The 21222-nt window shown below is 45.4% G+C and overlaps 1 protein-coding gene across 2 annotated transcripts in view; it reads left to right on the top strand.

Annotated features, from left to right (window-relative positions):
- Window positions 1–21222, top strand: part of SPIN1 (spindlin 1) — a 1077469-nt gene that overhangs the window by 557897 nt on the left and 498350 nt on the right. Inside the window, exon 5 of one of the 2 annotated variants that reach the window (XM_044064285.1) lies at window positions 10533–10676. The exons of the other annotated variant lie outside the window; for it this stretch is intronic. Coding sequence (XP_043920220.1) covers window positions 10533–10676 — 144 coding nt within the window. The remainder of the gene's footprint in view (window positions 1–10532; window positions 10677–21222) is intronic. 2 annotated transcript variants of the gene reach the window in all.

Raw genomic sequence — 21222 nt, forward strand, 5'->3', positions numbered from 1 at the left:
ATACAGGCACCCAAGAGGCAGATCTCAACCCCAAGGCTCAAACAGACGACAGTGGGGCGCCTCAACCCCAAAAGGAGGCGAGAACAAGTCTCAACCTTACAGGAAACAGTCACAATGACTTGCCCCTTAGTATGCCAAGCACTTCCCTTTTGCAAGCCCCCTTAGGGGGAAAACTAGCACTTTTTTCTCAAAACTGGCAAACAATCACCCAAGACAAATGGGTTCTGAATATTGTGTCTCAAGGTTACAGGTTCCACTTTCATACTTTACCAAGGCTAAACGGAATGCCAGACCTGCCACAAAATCAATGGGCAGAGGCACAAAAACAAATTTCAGCCCTCATGGACATGAGAGCTATTCAAAAAGTACCACAACAGGAACAAGGACAAGGATTTTACTCGACTCTTCCTGGTCCCCAGAAAGGACAAGGTCTGGAGGCCCATACTAGACCTTTCAATTCTAAATACTTACCTGGATATTCCGAAATTCAAAATGTTGACATTACAGCAGCTTCTACCCATGCTGGGCAAGAAGGCTTGACTTGTTACTCTAGACCTCAGAGGCATACCTGCATGTCCCGATCAGACAAAATTGCAGAAGATACCTCAGATTCAAAGCTGGTACAACGCATTACCAATTCCCTGCACTGCCCTTTGGCTTATCTACTGCGCCCAGGGTCTTCACAGTGCCTGGCACCAGTAATTGCATTTTGCAGACAAAAAGGAATTCAAATATATCCATACCTGGACGACTGCCTCATTCAAGCAGAGACAAAGGACATTCTTTACAGCATCTGGCGTTTGTAAAAAGGTTAATTTCTCTAGGGTACACAGTAAACGAAAAGAAGTCAAAACTAGTGCCCTCACAACAGATTATATTCCTGGGTGCCAGCTTAAATACAATGGCCCAGATGGCTTACCTCATGCCAGACAAGTTCAACTAACTCATTATTTTCAACTACTGGCAAAACAAATCCCATCTCCCTGCAAGAAAAATTCTGCAGGCCCTGGGATTCATGGCATCCTGCATACTACTAATACCATATGCCAGACTGCATATGAGGAAATTACAATGGTACCTAAAAAGTGTTTGGACTCAGCACTCTCACAGTTTAGAAGCAGTGATACCAATAATTCCCTGCCTACAACAGGAGTTTCGATGGTGGGCACAGGCATGTCACCTAAACAAGGGTCAGCCTTTTACCCAACCCACAGCCAGGCAGAACAGCAGCTGCTTCGGATTACGCCTGGGGAGCACACATGGCAGGAATATGCATTCAAGGCAAGTGGACCACAGACCAGGTGCATCTTCACATCAATCAAAAAGAGATGTTGGCTGTTCAAAATGCCCTAACAGCTTTCAAGGACCTTCTGCATCCAGGACAATTATTATTAAAGACAGACAACACCACAGTAATGTGGTACATAAGCAAGGGGGCACTCATTCTTATCCCCTATGCAAGCAAGCCATGACCTTGTGGAACACAGCTCTAACGTATCAAGTTCACCTGCAAGCACAATTCCTGCCAGGAAAGAAAAATACTCTGGCAGACGATTTAAGCAGAAATATCATGGACCCTCACGAATGGAAATTGAATCCGCAAATCTTCAGCATGGTAACGCAAAAATGGAGATGCCCAGACATAGATCTTTTTGCCTCCCCACTAAATTGCCAACTACAAAAATTCTGCACAAGGACTTATCACAAACAAGCATGGAAAGTGGATGCTCTCTTGTTCAGCTGGAAAAACCTAAAAGTTTATGCCTTCCTGCCACTGCTTCTCCTTTCAAAGGCACTCCTAAAAGCCAGACAAGAAAAACCACAGATGATCCCGATTGCTCCAGACTAGCCACGCCAGCACTGTACCCTATCTTAAGGAACTTTGCTCAAGGCCCACCATGGACTTTGCCTCAAATTCCGCACCTTCTGACTCAACAAAACAATCTGATCCTGCATGGTCAGCTCAAAACCCTAAACCTGGCTGCATGGCAGATTCGTTAGACAAACAGGCAACACCTCTCTCTAAAGCTGTTATGAATGTCATAGAGGCCAGGAGGCCTAGCACCAGGAAAACTTACTTAGAAAAATGGAAGAGATTCTGCACCTGGAACCAGGCTCAAAACCTTGACCCTCTTGTTCCAAACATTCCTCAGATTTTACAATACTTAACCGAGATGCTGGACAGAGGCCTATCCTCATCAATTAAGATCCACGCCTCTGCCATTTCAGCACATTGCAACACAGATCCTCCTTTATTCTCTCATCCCTTTTTAAAACAGTACCTCAGAGGGGCTAAAAACATAAGACTGCCCCGGAGAGCACCAACACCAACTTGGGACCTCAATTTTGTTTTGGAAAAACTAACCCTGCCACCTTTTGAGCCAGCCAATACAGCCGATCTAACATTTTTATCATGGAAAACAGCTCTGCTCCTGGCAGTAACTTCAGCACGAAGAGTCTCAGAGCTACAGGCATTGGCAGTGGAACCTTTTATAATTTTTCATCAGGACAGGGTTTCTTTAAGGACAAACCCTACCTTTATGCCAAAGGTGGTATCTAGTGTGGCTCTTAACCAAACCATCCATTTGCCAACTTTTTATCCAACCCCCCAGAATAAAGGGGAGAAATTTCTGCATTCTTTGGGCATACACAGGCAGCTACGCTTGTACTTGGACAAAACAAAAGCTTTCAGGAAAACTGAGCAACTGTTTGTAGCATATGCTGCAGGATCACAGGGCAAGGCTATCTCAAAGCAGACTATATCCAAATGGATAGGACACTGTATATGATGTTCATCGTGTTACCCTGCTGCAGTCATCACACTTGGGTTATCCTGTCGTCAGGCGGTCCCGCAGTCTGCCGGAATTCCAAAGTCTTGGTCCGGCGTCGGTTGCTGTCGCTTCTTCCCTGACGTCAGTGCGCCAGGGGTATAAATAATGCATCCAATGCCATTTTCTTCAGTCTTTCTTGCTGCACGGTGCCCGAAGCAGAAGCAGTTTGCAAGTGCCAGTTGGCCGACTCCTGAGATTTTCGAACTCTACTTTCAGACCGAAGTCTTCAATAAAGCTAAGTACCCCATTGGGGAAACTTTTCTTGCCTCAGACAGATGTCAGAAAAAGAATTGTATTTCTTGTGGGAAGCAAATACCTCATAAGGATTTTCATTCTTACTGCATACCTTGCCTAGGCCCAGACCACGACGTCACTAGTTGTCGTTTTTGTGCTAGGTTTAATAAGTGTACTATAAAAAGACGCTTTGATTTCACACGCCACTACGGTAGAAAATTTAACTACACCATGCCGTCGGAGCAACCTACTACCGGCGTGCACAAAAAACGCAATGATAAGGACAGGCAGCCTAGACCCAAGCCAGACTCCGAGGCCTCTGCTGGTACGGTCTCCGGTTCACTGGTCTTCAGTGAGGCTCCGACGCAACCCGACTACCACAGATCTGGAACCCGAGACTGCTTCAGAACTTTTGGTGGAAAGTACCAGGCCGACGCAGCCATTTTGTACAGGCCCTACCGACGACACAGACGAAAAAGATATCGGTGCTGCAGAAACTCCGTCCGTTTCTGAAGGTGTCTTCAGACAGACGACGCTCACCATTAAAACGTACCCTAAGACGAAGACTCCTATTAAACCTAAAAAGACTGCACTTCAGTCCCCTGTTCAAGGCCCCATGCCTAAGAAACAGATGTTCAAAATGGCTGAAGATTTGATTTCTTTAATCAGGGGTTCCCAGCCCCCTCCTGACAAAAGGCCTAGAGAAGAGGAAGATTATGCATCCTCTCAAGTGTCCATTTCCTCAGGCTCCTCAGAGGACCAGGATTACTCCTCCTCCCCTTATGAAGATTCTGATGCTGAGGATTCCATTCTCTCTGCTTCTCCTCCTGAAGACTACTCCTTTGGGGAAACTTTACACACTGAGGGAACACTTTCACTGGGAAGATCAGGACTACTCTGACTCAAAGAAAAGGCTCATTTTGCTCCCCCAACACGGACCACTTGCCATCCCCCCAGTTTTAGACATTGTGGATGATGTTTACTTAGAATCCAATTTGAACCCAGACTCTCTGCCTCTTGCCCTGGCCAAACCTGACAGATACTACAGAGTGCCTGATTCCCGCAAATTTCTTTATAAAAGCCCTGTTGCTCCAGAGACCATCTCCCAGGGTCCCAAGGGGGGCAAGGCTTTTCTGGCAAAAAATCCTGTACCCTCTGAAAGGGTCTCCAGAGCTCTAGACAGATGGGGGAAAAAGGTTTACACCTCAGCCACTTTAGCTATGAGGGCACTCAGTTGCCAATTTCACATGTTCTCAGCAATTTCTTATATCTCAGTTAAAACAAAGAATGAGCACACTCCCTCAACAGTCTGAATTGAAAGAAATGCAGGATCTGTTGCACGCAACTGAACAGGTTGGCAAACATACTTTAAAATGTGGGTTTGATTCTTTAGAGGCGTCCTGCAGAGCAGCTGTCACTGGGTCTGTTATATGTAGGCATGCTTGGTTAAAGGAGCAAACTCTGCCTGATCATGTTAAAGCAAAGCTTCTAGATGCTCCCTTACAGCAGGATGTTCTTTTTGGAGTTAAAGCAGAAGAAGTTTTAAAGAAAGTGGAGGATAAGGCTTAAATCCATGCAGACAGTCAAAGATTTCCTCGCTTTAGCAGAAATTGGCCAACAAAAAATTGGTCCTTTCCAGCTGCTGACAGACCACAGAGGGGTAAATACAGACGTCCCAAGAGGCAGAGGACAACCTCAAGCCCAGTACAAACCTCGCCAATGGGGCACTGCAACACAGAAGGGAGGAGAAAAGTCCCAAACTACCAGAAGGCAAACTCAATGACTTGCACCTCATCTGGCCAAGCAACAAACTCTTGGCAGCCCCCTTGGGAGGAAAACTCGCACTTTTTTCGGACAACTGGCACATTGTCACAAAGGACAAATGGGTCCTAGACATAATTTCACGAGGATACAGATTCCATTTTCACACCTTGCCAATGAAAAGAGGAATGCCAAACCTGCCACAAAATCAATGGGCAGAGGCACAAAAACAAATTACAGCTCTCATGGACATGAGAACCATTCAACTGGTACCTACTAGAGAGCAAGGCCAAGGATTTTACTCAAGACTCTTCTTAGTTCCCAGGAAGGACAATGCCTGGAGACCAATTCTGGACCTTTCAATTCTAAACACATTCTTACAAGTACCCAAATTCAAGATGCTAACACTACAGCAGCTACTTCCCATGTTGGGCAAGGAAGCATGGCTAGTTACGTTGAACTTCAAGGAGGCATACCTGCATGTCCCTATCAGACAAAATTGCAGAAGATACCTCCGTTTCATTGCAGGTTCAACCCATTACCAATTCTCTGCACTGCCCTTTGGCTTATCTACTGCGCCCAGGGTCTTCACAAAATGCCTGGCACCAGTAATTGCATACTGCAGACAGAGGAATTCAAATATACCCATACCTGGACGACTGCCTCATCCAAGCAGAAAGCAAGGACATCCTCTTACAACATCTGGCTTTTGTAAAACATCTATTAAGTTGCCTGGGGTACACAGTAAACGAAAATAAATCAAAACTAGTACCCTCACAAAATATGACATTCCTGGGTGCCAGCTTGAATACAACGGCCCAGAAGGCTTATCTGACGCCAGACAAATTCAACTGACTCAATATTTCAAAACAATGGCAACAAAGACCCAACTTCCTGCAAGAAAAATTCTGCAGGCCTTGGGCTTCATGGCATCTTGTATACTACTAATACCATTTGCAAAGCTGCATATGAGGAAATTACAGTGGTACCTAAAAAGCACCTCATCTGCACCAGTGAAACATGAACATAGTACAGTTGTGTACACTTACCATAAATGGGGATGGTTCGAGTGTATTCTCTGTTGCAGTCCTGGTTACCCTCCCTCCAGCCCCCTGACTTCTATTGTCTGTACCTGTCTTGTTTACTATGCTTAAAGCTTTTAGGTGTATTTGCTTTTTTTGTTGGAGGTGTAACCTTGTATACAATTGCTTCTCATTATGGGGGCACCTGACATCTGGGGCATGAAAAAATGATGTAATGGCATCTGCTGCATGCTTTATACCCCTGACTACCTGACGTCATGGAAGATGAGACAGCAACCGATGCAGGACCCAAGACTTTGATAATCAGGCCGACTGAGGGCTACTGCAAGCAGATAACCCAAATATGATGACTGCAACAGTGAATACACTCCAACATCTACATTTATGGTAAGTGTACGCAACAGTACTTAACTGGAAGTCATGTCTAGTGGTTGCACTGCTTTTTGCTGTACAGCTGCAGAACTTTTCCCAGTCAGTGATTTTTTTCCTCCTCTTTTGTAGCTGATCTTCTTTCAGGTCTTCTTTTTCTTTGTTCCTGGCATCCAGGCAGTGCACTTACTAGCCAGTTACTGAATTTAACCCAGGAACACAAGTCTGCTGGCTGCTTCTGCTGAGTTGTTTTCACATTGGGAGAGACTGAATTAAGCTGCTGTTCAGTGTGCATCCATCTTGGAATTCCTACGACCATGCACAGTGTGGGATTTGTCAGGCGTTTGTCCCTACGACGCTCTGTAGTCTGTCTGTCTCTGTTTAGCTGGAGAGCCAGCAGTTGGACCTTTTGGCTCAGGTTACCATGGCCAAATCCATCCACCCCTGACTTTCAGCTGCTGCTTAAAAAGAAAGCCAGAAAGGTGCAAACTGATCTGGTTGTCCAGCCTTCATCATACTTCTCATGCGGGTTGGATGAAGAACCAGATGACTGTTGGTGCCACTGTCAGCTCCCAGTGCCACGACCCAACTGGATGCCAACATGGAGCTGTCTAGCCCTTATATCCTCTGAGGCCAGGCCTATGTTTGGTGCAGTTGTTGAGGGGACACCTGTCATTGAATCCAGACAGGAGTCTGAACCTACTAGATTTGTTAAACCTAATGTTTATTTAAAAAAAGTGGAAAACTAAGCGTGTGGTACCTGTTGTAAAATACACACAAACAGTAGCAGGATTTTACTCTGGAGCTTTTCAACACACTTATGGCTCTTAAAGCTCACCAAGGATTCTGTTCCTACTTCTGCTCCTTGATCTTAGACTCTTTTCAAAACATCCTAGAGACTCTTGATTCCTTTGGTGAGGAGTCATTGGTGTACGCCTCAGATCCATTCTCCCCTTGCACTGAGGTCTGATGAGGAGGATTTTTTCTCCTGACTGGTCTGTGGAGAAATCTTTTGGGGATATTGTGAGTTAGTATGATTAAACACCAAGTGGGACTGCTCCCAGGTTTCTGATGTTCAAAAGGTATTAATTCTTGCAAATAGATTCTTCTCAGCCTTATGCAGTCCCCCCAGTGCTGGCTTCTTTCCTGGATACTTTCACTGCAGCTTCTCAGGCCTCTGACTCACAATTTCCTGTCCCTAAGAAACTGGACAGGTTTACTAAAGTTCCTAATGCTTAACAGTTTTTATATAGAAACCCTTCATCTTATCCTGCTGCTGTTTCTCTAGCCACTGATAAGCCATCCAAGTTGCAGTCATCTTCTAAGCTTTTATCTTGTAAGGACGGCTATGGCATGAACAGATGTGGTAAAATAGTATGCACTTCTGGTACCTTTAGACTTCAGTGCTGTTAATTACAGACGCACATGACTAGGTATGTCCTGGCTGTTCTCTCCCAGTTGGGGGCTTTTTTCGCTGATTTCCTTGACTCTGAGGGTAAGACTTCTACCATCTCCCTTTTGAGTTGTGCTTTTCTGGTGTCTTGTCATTCTGTTAAATGTAGCTGATTCCTCCCCCCTAGGGTAGCTGCATCTGGATCTGTTATGAGGTGTTCATGACTTACACACCTAGACTCTGCCTGAAGACATTAAGCCCAAGTTATTGGATTCTCCCTTGGCCAGATTCTCCTGATGTCCTTCGTGTTTCACTGTTGCAGTCATCACTTTTTGAGTTATCCCTGCCAGGGTAGCCCTCGGATGGCCCGAATGTCAGTGGCTTAGTATTTCTGTCTCAGTTGCTGTCAGGTCGTCGGGAGTATAAAGTAAGGCAGCCAACGCCATTACATTAGTCTTTCTTGCCACAGAGGCAGAAGCAGTTCGCACGAGTGCTGGTCGGCCACTCATCTTCCGAATTGAAGCTGAAGTCTTCTACAGCTAAGTACCCCGTTGGGGATCCATTTTTTTTTTTTTTTTGCTCTTACCAATGTCATAAAAAGTTAACAATATTCTCGCTTGTGGAAAGCAAATACCACACAGAGACTTTCATTCTTACTGCGTCACTTGCTTAGGCCAGACCATGATACCCCCTGTCGCTTAGGTGCTTTGTTCAACACAAGAGTCGTATGTCGTCAGGCCCTTATTGTAGCTAGATATTTTCACTTAAGTCCTCTAATTCTGATATGGCTTTGGTAAGCCATCCAACAGCAGATCTTCCCAAAAAACGTAAGGATAAAGACAGAGACAGACTTCACAGGTCCAAACCTACTGACGAAGCTTCAGTTAAGGTAGTAGTCAGTTCTCCAGTCTTCAGTGAGGCGGTTTTGCAGCCCCTGATGCCCGCTTTTGTGGATTCGCAGGCCGCTACCGAGACCCTTTCAGAGTCCTGTATGCTGCAAAACTCCAGCTAAGGATCCTGCGGTTGTCTCTCCCTTGGATGGGTCCAGAGCCGCTGAGCAGGCATATATATATATAAAAACTGTGGGAGCCATCCTAGAAGCAACAACTTGCTATTCTGTACATGTCTTTACCAAACACTATGGGGTAGATGCTTCCTCTAGATCTGGAGCCTCCTTTGTCAAATCTGTACTTTCTGGACTAATTGACCGTTCCGGTCTGCGTGATCTAGCCACCCTTACCACTTAACTGTGGGAGGCACTCATCAGTTTGGAGTACTGCAACACTGATCTAAGGAAGGACATAGTACAGTTGTATAAGAGTTTGTCATAACCATAGCTGTTCTCCTAATCACTGCTTTATTCCTTCCCATCCTTCCCATCCCCCTTTGTCTTTTAACAAGGTTTTGTCCTGTACTGCTCATTGACTGAGGGGGGAGCCATTCTCTGCCTTCTCTCATCTTCGCCTGTCTTGTAACCTCGTGTGTCCAGGTCTTTTGGCTTTTAAATGGTCTTGAAGTTTTCATGCTCATATATTTGCTTATGTACTGTTACTCCCCGAGGCTTGGGTCATACGTCGGACATATGGCTCTCTGGAAGGGTTTGACTTTGGTACCCTAGCTGGATGTCCAGGTTATTTGGCGAGATAACCCAATAGTGATGAGTAGGGCCTCTGCAGTTATGGTAAGTTCTCCACCACTGTACTTTCTGCTTTACAATAATGGGAATGCAGGGGCTGTTGCTGGAATGGTGGAGAAAACTTGAGATGAACTCTTGTGCTGCTTGTAATTCAACATTCTCATAACTGCTTTAAAAAAATGTGATGAAATGATTGTGGGCATGAAGTCCTCACTATTTTAACTCTATGCTGACACACTCTGATTGCTTCCCAATATGTGCATCCAGTCTGTTGATAAATATGTGCATCCAGTCAGTTGATAAATATGTGCATCCAGTCAGTTGATAAATATGTGCATCCAGTCAGTTGATAAATATGTGCATCCAGTCAGTTGATAAATATGTGCATCCAGTCAGTTGATAAATATGTGCATCCAGTCAGTTGATAAATATGTGCATCCAGTCAGTTGATAAATATGTGCATCCAGTCAGTTGATAAATATGTGCATCCAGTCAGTTGATAAATATGTGCATCCAGTCAGTTGATAGTGATACATGTATACAGGTAAAAGGCAAACGAACAGGGTTAAGAATAAGAGCACCTGCTGATGAAGTTGAGAAACTCTTAATAGCTCTAATATCATGGGCTGTATCTTGACCTCTGATCAGTTTGTTAGATTTTCTTCCCCATCTGTGTGGGTTTTATGTGGGTACTAGACTCCTGTCACCTCCCAAAAAACATGCAGTTTGGCTGTAGTGAATTGTCCCCACTGCATTGTAGTACCTTGTATTTGTCCTTACTTGTGGCCCAGGTTATGGGTCTGAGAATGATCACTTCCCATACCTTGTTAGCAAAGTTGGCAGTTAGTGCCATTGTGTTATCAGAACATAGCTCTAATGCTGATGTGTCCCTCGTTCCTAAAGGAAATTCACATCAATTGTTAATACAAATGCATTTTTCAATGGTGCACTTGTGACGTGTTCTCTTTTCATGCAAACTTGCTTTTTGTGTCTACTGTATGTTGGAACCGTAAAACATATAAATTGCATTACAGTTTTGCTTGCAAGTAGTAGAGCAAGTAACAGCCAGACTATCAAGGCTAAAGTAAAACTTAACATTTTGCACACCTGTGTGATTATTACATGGAGCACTTAAAGTACTGTGCTTCCATGGAAAAAGTAGGTTTTTAAATACTTTATTCAGAAGTAAATTAAAAGTATTACTTTTCTCTTTGTCTTCTCTTCCCCTTCCTCTCACCGTTACTGCACTCTTGGAAAATCTTGAGAACCACTGGTCCTGTTGTTATCAAAGTTGGTATGGATGCTAAATCAAAAGGAGAACCGCCAGCCAAGATGAAAGGTGCTGCTGAAAGCATGAAATCCAACAGCCAGAGGAACAACCGGATTCGGCGCACTCAAGCAGTTGAAAGGTATTTCTTGCAGCATCTCACTAAGTTGACAGAGCAGGAAGTCGAAAGGCTTACTTCGGGCACATAGGAAAGTCTTTACAAGACGTGACCTGCTGAGAGTACTTTCTTTGGGAGGAGTACTTCTGTTTTGTAGGACTTCACAGACTTTAGTATTATATGCTTTAGGTAAACCACATATTTCAGCTGCTTGAGTGCACCAACCATGTTGCTTCCTTTCTGTGTATCTTCCATGTTCGTCAATTTCCCTAGTTTCTGTTGCATAAGGTCTTCATTAGTATGGGTATGTGCCTTAACTGCTGGAAATTTTTATGGCACAGGACACCTAACTTTGAGACCTGTGACTAACATTCAGTGCTAGCTTTTAACTCTGAGCAAGTCGCACGTTATGCATGTTTTCCCAGTTTTAGCACCTAGACCACATATACCATAGCTTTCCAGATTTTGTTTACTTAAGAAATTATTTTGATGTGAAAAAACTGTGATTAGTTAAGGAAATAGGCAGTCTTTTGTACAGCTGAATTGTTTTTCAAAATGTTGATGCTTCAATGCGTTCAGCTAAATTTGGGAAAGTACAATGGGTGGTATGTTAGATTAGTACCATGTTACACTGTTTGCTTGTTCAGCTTAAATTCCTCTTCTGTTTGTCTTAGTATTCTTGCGTTTGTGTAATTGCTTGCTGAAGTGTTTCATCACTGCAAAAACATGTAGCACTTATGTCTTTCTAACCAGAACATTTTTTGGCTTGTGGCCAGCACATCCAAGACCCATGTGTTCAGTTTCTTTTTATAAGTTATTTTGTGACTGACTAGTACTGTATACTGTGAAAATAGAATCTTGCGCAACAGTTTTAACGTAATGTATACCTTTGCAAAACATGTACAGTCTGTATTTGTAGAGGTTGATAGAACAATATTTTGTATAAGTACTAACTTTCAGATTACTCTAAATTCAGGGAAATCAGCAGAAAGTAATCTGTTTAAAAATGAGTTGTATTTTTCTCCCTATGTGAAGAACTTTGCAGCAGTGACCTTACTGCATGCGTGTAAATTATATACACCACATGCGCACACATTATTTCAGTGGTTTAGTACACAGCTGAATTATGGGAGAATTGAATAGGGTAGTACTGGTATGCATGCTGTGTGTGTTCTGACAAGGAGGCGATGAAAAAAACTGCAGAAGTTTGGGCTGTAACAAAGACTGAAGAGCAAGACTGCTGCATAGTTGAGGGGTGAGGTAGAGTACTTTGGTGAGAGCATTAATGAACTGAATAAGAAAATCTACTAGTGTAGCGTCCTAGACATCATCCTGGGTCCGGTGCTATGCATTGTTTATTTTGGGTATTTCTGATGGAGTAGAGAGGCAAGTATTCTCTTTATTGAAGCTACCCAGATAGTTGTAGCAGAGAGAAATTAGGTAGAGTCTGGAAAAGGCTAACCAAGTGGGCAATAAGATTGTTAGGAAAAAAATATATGTGCTTCACTTGGTCCACAACAAGCCTTATGTGAAGCATCATTTGAAGGGAGTGGAACTGATGGCCACAGAACAGGAAAAGCATGTTTGGTATTCCATTTGTACTGGCTACAGGAAGCAGAGTTAACAGTAGATGAAATTTTGGGGTGCATTCTCAGGGGATAGACTCCAGAAGCAAAGTGATCCAGCTCCCAGTGAATTGGGTGCTGTTCAGGCCACATCTTCAGTGTAGTTTACAACTCTGAAGGCCATAGAAGGTGACTGACAAAGTTTCTCAGAGGAGTCCAGAAGAAGGCCCAAGCAGGATGTGATGTGTAATGCTTGACCTGAGTGCATGAGATCAAGTCTGGAGATGTAAAGGGCTCGTCCTAAATGGGCATGAATTGGGCTTACGCATCAAATTGTAAGAACCAGTTACTTTCTAGATCTGCAAAAGTATCTTTTCATGGACAGGGTTTTGCAGACCCAAGTAGAAAAACAAATTTCCACTCTAGGTAGTGGTGAGAGTACTGGGGCATTCAAGACTGCATGAGGTGAGGAAGGTGGTGAGATGGGAGGTGGAATGTTTTATAGGCTTAGAGGACTGACTGGGATGTATCTATTTCCCCAGTCAAGCAAATGTAATCCCTCAGTTGGGAGTGTCTTAGGGATGTACATCTGGATCCTTATTTTTGGTGTTCCATTACCTCATGAAGTCTCTGAAGACACCCTTGTTTGCAACAACTGGAGTAGTTCAGCATCCTCTCACCAGGCATCCGAGATTTGGTTACTAATTGCTCATATGTCCAGCTTAGGATTTCAGAGATCATGGTGTCCAGTTTTCAAAGCAGTGTGTGCAAAGTCTTAGAGTTGGCATATGACAATTTTTGCAAGATGCTGGACTTGTCAACCTTTATTAGCCTTAACTGCCCCAGTTTGTCATCCTTGATGGATTGGGTTTTGTCCCAGCTGTTTCAGCTCCATGTAAGTTAGTAGATGGGCTACAGCAAAAACTTTGCATGGTTTGAATTTTTGACCCCTCCATTGAAGTGACCCTGTGACGGAAGCTGCTGTTGTAGGCAACTGCCCTGCATAGGATTGTGTGGCTGCACCTCTTATCCCTTCAGTATCGTTTTTGGCAGGCTCTTCTGGATCATTTCTTTTTTCCTGCAGGTATCTTGAGGAAGCTACTAAACAGTGGATGATATGTAAGGCATGCACAGTACCCACTGCTCAGTCGCTGCTTTATATAGTAGTCAGATTATTTTTTTAATTCATTATTCCATTAATTACTCTTGGAATTCTTGCCCACAGAAGTCAGATGGGTGTTCCAAGTACTAGCACTTTAATTTTCATCCACCAGACCTGATCAAGTTATTATAAATTATAAATGGGCGGTGGTGGGTGCCATATTTAGATCTTTGTAACAGTTCATTGAGCGTCTGGAGCAAGCTGGATGTGTGATTAGGCCATCCTGCAGCCAGAGTTTGCAGATTAGACCCCCCCCTTTTAGGGGGGATCTTTTTATCTTATTAGCACTGCTATTACTTGGAGATGTTGGGTGCAAGGTCTAATAACTTTATCAGGCATTGAAAACAAATTACCCACACTTTCACTGTCCGCGTTTTTTTTTTTTATTTGGTCTGGGGCACTATGCCCAGCTGTCCTCATTTTGCGTATTTTTATCTGCAAGCAGTGTAGGACAGAAATGTACCTGGTTCAAAACTCCCAGTGTTGATCTAAGCCCACAATGAAGTCCAAAGTTTGAAAGCCTGTCACCACCGTATATTTGAACTCCCCCAAGAATACCAGTGCCAGTGAGGTGCTCTTGCAGCACCTTCATATGCCATATGTTGCTTTGCCAAGGTTTCTTGAGTGTCCCCTCTCATGGCTACAAAACCTTTGGCCCTTGGCATGTCCTTGCAGACTGAAGCAGCATGTTCGCCAGTTGCGGAGTCTGTGCGTACACCTCTGACATATACCTCATGTCTGATTGGGAGGACAGTATCCCCATGACTCTTGCCCGGGACGAAGTCAGTGGACAGCACTGAGGTCTCTGACATCCACCTTTGACGCAAAGCATACAAGCCAGACTATAAACTCCAACCCAAGACACTGAAGCTGAAACATTTGCCTGTTTGCCTCAGCTTCAGTTAGCAGGGTTTCAGCCCAGTACCATCTAGGTCTCTAGACAAAAATCTCTTCAAGCTGGTTCATGACTTCATGGAATTCATGAGATCTCGGTAGTTGACCTTTGACGAGGCCTGTCTTTCGAGGCTTCTCCCCAGTGGGACTTGGATTCCTCAGAAACAAAGGTGGAGGGCATTGGCTTACATTAACTAGATTTCTCCAGCTTTGTTTATTAAATATAATGAGGATGTACCTTATCTTCAGCCTTGCTATCCGAGTATCTTTCCTTTGGATGGACTGTTTGTGGGATGGAGCTCTTTTGGGAAGCCCATGTATTTTTCTTGGCCCATATTGGGTATGAACAGTTTCTGGGCCTGCTGATGCTAAAACCGTTGTCCATACTTCCAATAGTAGAAGTCCTAGGTGGATACCGTAACCTTTGCATTCTAAAAATGTTATTCATTTCCTTGCTTATAGAAAGGCAGACTATTTTTATAAGGTCTGTGGCTTTCATTAACATCTATACAGAAGTGCAATTGCTGATTATTTGTGGTTTCTGTGGATTTCAACAGTGGAGCCACTGTAGTTGCAACTCGGAATTGTATTCCAAATAACAGGGAGAGTGGGATCCTCTGTTAGCTTGGAAAAGAATCAAATCTCATCTGTCCTGGCCCTTAACTGCTTGACTCGCATGTTGAAGTTTCAGTAATCTCTCCTTGACAAACAGAGAAGGCAGGAGAGGTAAAGGAAAAGGGGCTTAGAAAAGATACTTTACCTCTAATTCCAGGTTGCCAGATATTCCTTGAAATGTAATGCTGTAGATGCTTCATGCAGGGCAACTGCTATGGGGTTGGTAGTTAGGAAACTTGTCTGGGTGAGTCCTCACCCCCTTCCAGAATGTGTAGTTTCATCTGCAGCTAGCAATGTCAGATGTCCTTTTATTCTCATGTTGCAGTATTCTTACTGTGGGTATCCTCCGTCTCAGGCGACCCTAACGTTGGCTCCTATGCAAAAGCTTAAGCCTGGTTGCTGCCATGTGTGTGGAATGTCACACACACAGGGCCATAAACCAGGGACCTTAAATGCGATGTCTGCACGCACAGACTTCAGAACATCTGTGCCACAGTCGAATGTCAGATAGATCGCTTTGCTCCGCTGTTTTCAGGATGTCTGAAGATAAGTACCCTGTTGGAGAAAACCCTTTATTCTTGCTTGAGCTTTAGTTGTTGCTGTTATTTCCTAGCCTGTGTCTGCTAGGAAGGGGAGATGTAGGTGTGGACGTCAAATTTTGCACAAAGATACCCACGAACTTTGTTCTGCTTAGGCCAGGAACATGACCACTCCCACCTGCAGCATCTTCCAGTCACTCATACCATAGTTGTCTGGCAGCCCTAAAACTTTACCTCGAGAACCAGAGGTTTAAACACTTGGCCCTTCATATGGATCCAGAGTTGGCCATTGAGGCGGAGCTGCCTAAAAGGAAGGCGAAATTTGCAAGGCCTACCACTTCTGCTCCTCAGTCGTCAGATGTCCTGCCAGCCACCGATTTTATGGGTTGAGGGATGTCCGCTGGATCTGGTGTTTTCATAGACTACCCTCTGGGAAGCTGCCTCATAAACACCGGTAGGCACATCCTCTGAGGTAGTTCCGACATCTGCTTCAGCTGAGGTTGAGGGGAAACCAGGCTGCACCGGATGCCCATCCGCGGTCCAGGAATCCAAATCCTTACCCACAGGCCAGACCACCTAAGACTAGGCCCTCTGTCTCCTCTAAATCAATTGCTCTGAAAAGGAAACAAACTAAGAACCTAGCTGCTTCATCTGAGGAGCAACCAGACTGGCACTCCTCCTCCCAGTCTTTGCTGCAGGCCTTTATGGCCCTTAGGCCTTCAGCATCCACAGCTGCCACATTGCCTGTCCTCAGCCCCAGGCCAGCTTCAGCTGTCTCCCTGCCCACACCCAGGAGGAAGACTTCTCATCCTCCTCACATGAGTCAGTTACCTACTCTACTCAAATAGCTTCCCCTTTGGACTGTTACTCCCCCAGATAGAGTGCCTTGCGGGAGATCCCCCTGGAGGACATTACCTTTGAGGAAACACTTACTAAAATGAGGGAATACTTCACATGGGATGCTGCTGGAATGACAAGTCCAAAAAAGGTATTTTGAGTTACTCCAGGTGGAATGTCCCTCCCCCTTGGCTATATCTCTTGTTATTCCAGCCTACCTGCATGCTTTTGCATCAGCTTCTAAGACACCAGGATCACAACCACCAGCTCACAAGAGACCTGGCTGCTTTTATAAGGTCCCCTGATAGGCACAGATTCCTAATAAAGCCCCCTTTGGCAGATCCTGCAATTATTGCAGTGGCCCCCCGACAAGCACTCCAGACTCGTACCTTCCTCATCCTCCTTACCGTCAGACAAGGACAGCAAGGTCCTGGACAGGCTGGGGAAAAAGATTTATAACTCTTCCACACTAGCTTTTAGGGCAGTCAGTTACCAGACCCACATGGTCAAGTATGCCCAAGATTGTTTCACAGGCTTCTTCCTTACTCTCCTCCTTGCCTGACTCTCCCAACAAGTCACAGGTAGTATCTAAGCTGTCCCTGGCATCTCAGGTTGCCAGATACTGGATAAAGTGCAGCTGAGGCCTCTGCAAGATCTGCAGCATCAGCTTCTGTTCTGCACAAATACTCTTGGCTTGGGCTACAGCCCCTGCCTGAAGATTTTAAAACCAAGATATTGGATGTGCCACTGGACAATAAATTCCTGTTTGCCAAACGGTCTGCTGAACTGTTAAAAAGCCTCCAGGAAAAAAGTAAGGAGCTGCAGGACCTAAAACACTTGCTGGTCTCTCCATTTGCTAAATTTTACATGAATCACCCTGCAAAAACTTTTGTCATTAGAGCCCCTGCTCCAACCTCCTCCTCCACTTTCAGGCACAGGAAAGGGTCCAGGAAGGCACTCTCCACAAGGCCAGCCCTCTCTTAGCCTTCCAACAGACAGCCCTTTCAAGACAGGAACAATAATGCGTGACTGCCTCAGCCACCTACGCCTCTCTCGCGGTCTCCCTTTATGGAGAAAAGTCACTTCAGACCGGTGGGTCTTGGCAATAGTGGAAAAATTATACTTTGTCTTGGCAGGTTAACCCCATACCACTAGGCATCCTCTTCCTTCTCAAGAACCAACTTCACCTAATCCCTCAGGTTATCCAAGACCACCTCGCCCAGTGGACCATAGAAACCGTGCCCCCAGGCCAAGAAAGGAAGAGGGTTTTACTCCAGGTTATTCCTGGTGCCAAAAAAGGACCACTGTTGAAAGCCCATTCTAGATCTATCCTTCCTAAATCTCTTTCTGAAGGTCCCTTCCTTAAGAAAGCTATCCTTCAAAACCTATTTCCACTGTTGCCACCCAAAGCTTTCATGACCACTTTGGACCTGCAGGAGGCATACCTCCACATCCCAATTCACCCAAACCACAGGAAATATCTCTGCTTTGCTGGACCCTCCTCACACTTTGAATTTACTGCCTTGCCCCTTGGTTTATCCACTACACCAAGAGTCTTCACAAAGTGCCTAGCCCCAGCTAGAGCCTACTGCAGAACAAAAGGCATTCAAATCTACCCCTACCTAGACAACCTCATTCTAGCAGAAAGATAAGTCGCCCTCAGAAATCTTTTGTTCTCCAGGCCCTTGTTCCAGAGGTTGGGATTCACCCTCAATCTAGTAAAATCCTCCCCTCTCCAGCACAGGACAAAATTTTCCTGGACTGCAGAATGACCAACTTGATGAAGGCCTTCCTCCCTCAGGATAAGGTGTATCCTCCCTAGTTAGCCACTTCCAGGACCTCCTGCAGATCAGCCACCTGTCAGCCAAGGCCATACATGTGACTTGTTGGCCTCATGGCAGCCACAATTCCTATGCTGCCTCTTACCAGGCTGCATGAGGAAGTTTCAGTGGCACCTGAAAAATGTGTGTTCACAACACAGCCTACGCCCTGGACTTTGAGTTACCCGTCTTAACATGCCAGAAAATAGAAGTGAGGTGGTGGATCCAGCAGGTGCAACAAAACCCAGGCCTACTGCTGCCTACCACGCCAACACAATTCATGTATACAGATGCCTCCAATCTAGTCTGGGGAGCAACTATGAACTGCCTCGAGGTGCAGGCCCAGTGGAAACCCTCCCTCCAGATGAAGCACATCAACATAGGGGAGATGACTGCAGTCCGCCTAGCCTTGCAGGCTTTTCTCCCTCTCATGCAACCTGGGCCCCTACAAATCTTCACAGATTTCTCCCTCTCATGCAACCTGGGCCCCTACAAATCTTCACAGGCAACACAACTGTGATGTGGTACATCAACAAATGGGGGGGGGGGTGCCAGGTCTTATATGCTATGCAGGCTAGCAATGCAGAGATGGGAACTAGCCTCTCAGAGCAACACATCACTGCAGGCAGTTAATATTCCGTCCCAGGACAACCATCAGGCAGATGCCCTCAGCAGATCTTCTGTCTGCATCACGAGTGGATGTTGCACAGAGATGTCATCTTAGACTTTGCCCACCAGTGGGGCACACCTCAAATCTGTTTGCTTCCCCCTAGAAACAGACAATTGCAACTTTTTCTGTGCCAAGGGTCCCTCCCCACTAGCTTGGAGAGTGGACACTTTCACCATTTCTTGGAGGGGACTGTTCCTTTATGCCTTCCCGCTCATTCAGAAAGGCCTCCTAAAAATCAGGACTCCCTATTGGCCAAGGCAGCATTGGTTCCCCCTTCAATCTCTTGCCAAGGGCAGTCACCACAAGTTTCCTCACAAGGTGGACTTGCTCACACAACAGAAAGGGTCTCACTCACCCACACCTGGAGATGCTGTGGTTAACCCTCTGGGTGCTAAACATTTGATCCCCTTCAGACACCGCTACACTGAAGATGTGCCGTCTATCCTGCAGGAGGCCTGGAAACTCAATACCAGGATGGCTTATGTTTTCCAAATGGAAAAAGCTCTCCAAATTGGATCTCCAAAGGCATAGGGACCCCTTCCCAAGCCGATGTTCCCCTAGTCTTAGCCTGTGTGCAAGAGCTCATGTAGTCAGACCATTCATATTCATCAGTGAAGGTCCACTGTTTTGCCATCTCTGCCTGCTTAGCTCTGGACTCACCTGTAATTTTCAGATTAGATGTCATACTATTCCTAAAAGAGGTTCTGCAGATTAGGCCACCAAAGAAACCTATTCCTCCATCCTGGGACCTAAACTATATACTAGAAAAACTCACAATTGTTCCCTTTGAGCCAGCTAGCTCTGTTTCTCTGCAGATGTGCACATGGAAAAATGTCCTACTGGTAGCCCTTACCTTAGCCAGAAGGGTTTCAGAATTCCAAGCACTAATGGCTTCCCCACCCTACACAATCTTCCATAAAGATAGGTTGACCCTGCTCACCAATCCCTCCATGCCCAAAGTGGTGAATGAGGTGTTACTCAGTCTATTCACTTACCCACCTTCTTTCTTTCCTCAAAAAGTGACAGTGAGAATACTCCACTCCCTTGATGTCCACAAACAGTTAAAGTTCTATTTGGACAAAACCAAGGCCATCAAAGTCCAATCAGCTCTGTGTCCTTCCACCCCAAGGCAAGGTGTCCAAGCAAACTATTTCCTGCTGAAAAAGGAAAACTGTCACTTCTGCTCCTACCATGGAAAACAAGTATCTCAGGGGGTCATGGCACACTCCACAAGAGCTTTGGCCCCTTCTGGAGCCTTCCTCAAAGGCTTGGACACAACTATCATTCTTGAGGCAGCCGCATGGTCCTCTGCATACCTTCACCAAACATTACAAATTGGACCACGTCTCCAGAGCCAGAGCAGGATTTGCAAGAGCAGTCCTGCAGAGATTCCTGAAATCTGCAACTTCTGCCTCCCTTCCTCCTACCTGAGCTGTGGTACTCTTCCCACAGTAAGAATACTGCAACATGAGACAGAAAAACATAGAATAGTTTAAAGTCTTACCATAACCATAGATGTTCTTCGTGTTTCACTGTTGCAGTCATCACACTTGGGTTATCCTGCCAGGGCTAGCCCTCAGTCGGCCCGTGTACCAGGGCGCTTAGTATTTCTGTGTCTGTTGCTGTCGCTCCAGGACTGACGTCAGGTCGTCAGTGGTATAAAAACAGGCAGCCGATGCCATTACATCAGTCTTTCTTGCTGAGGAGCCTGAAGCAGAAGCAGATGTCCTTCATGGATGCATCTGCAGTCATAACAAGTGGGTTGTCCTGTCGTCAGGCAGCCCTGCAGTCGGCCGGATTCCAAAGTCCGGGTCCGGCTTCGGCTGATGTCGCACTCCACCCGACGTCATCTCTGTTGGTCTTCGGGTATAAAAGCATCAGCCGACGCCATTTTCCTCAGTCTTTCTTGCCGCGTGGCGCCCGAAGCAGAAGCTGTTCGCAAGTGCCGGTCGGTCGGATCCAGAGATTACTTCTACTGAATACTACTTCGAAGACTTCTAAAGCTAAGTACCCCGTTGGGGACTCTTTCTTGCCTCAGCCGATGTCAGAAAAAGTTAACAATTGTTTAACCTGTGGGAAACAAATACCTCATAAAGATTTCCACTCTTACTGTCTGCCTTGTTTAGGCCCAGCCCACGGCGTAGCAGCCTGTTCGGCCTGTGCCTCTTTCAACCGACGAACGCTTAGGCGTCGGTCGGAGTTTGCAGAACAGTTTTTCGGTTCTGATTTTGCGTACATTATGCCGTCGGATCCTCCGACTACCCCCAAAACGCAAAGATAAAGACCGACACTCGCGGTCCGCGGTTTCGGCGAAACCACGGTAAAGCAAACAGTGAGTGTCTCGGTTTCGGCGAAACCGAGAAAACTGCTCAAAGTACAGCTGAACCTATTCTTACAACTGAGGCCCCTGCTACAACTCTTGAATCGACCTCAGAAATTTTACCCACTACGGTGGTTGACTTATCAGA

The sequence above is a fragment of the Protopterus annectens genome, chromosome 2.part2 (assembly GCF_019279795.1).
Source record: "Protopterus annectens isolate FY-2018-M chromosome 2.part2, PAN1.0, whole genome shotgun sequence".
Lineage (NCBI taxonomy): Eukaryota > Metazoa > Chordata > Ceratodontiformes > Protopteridae > Protopterus > Protopterus annectens.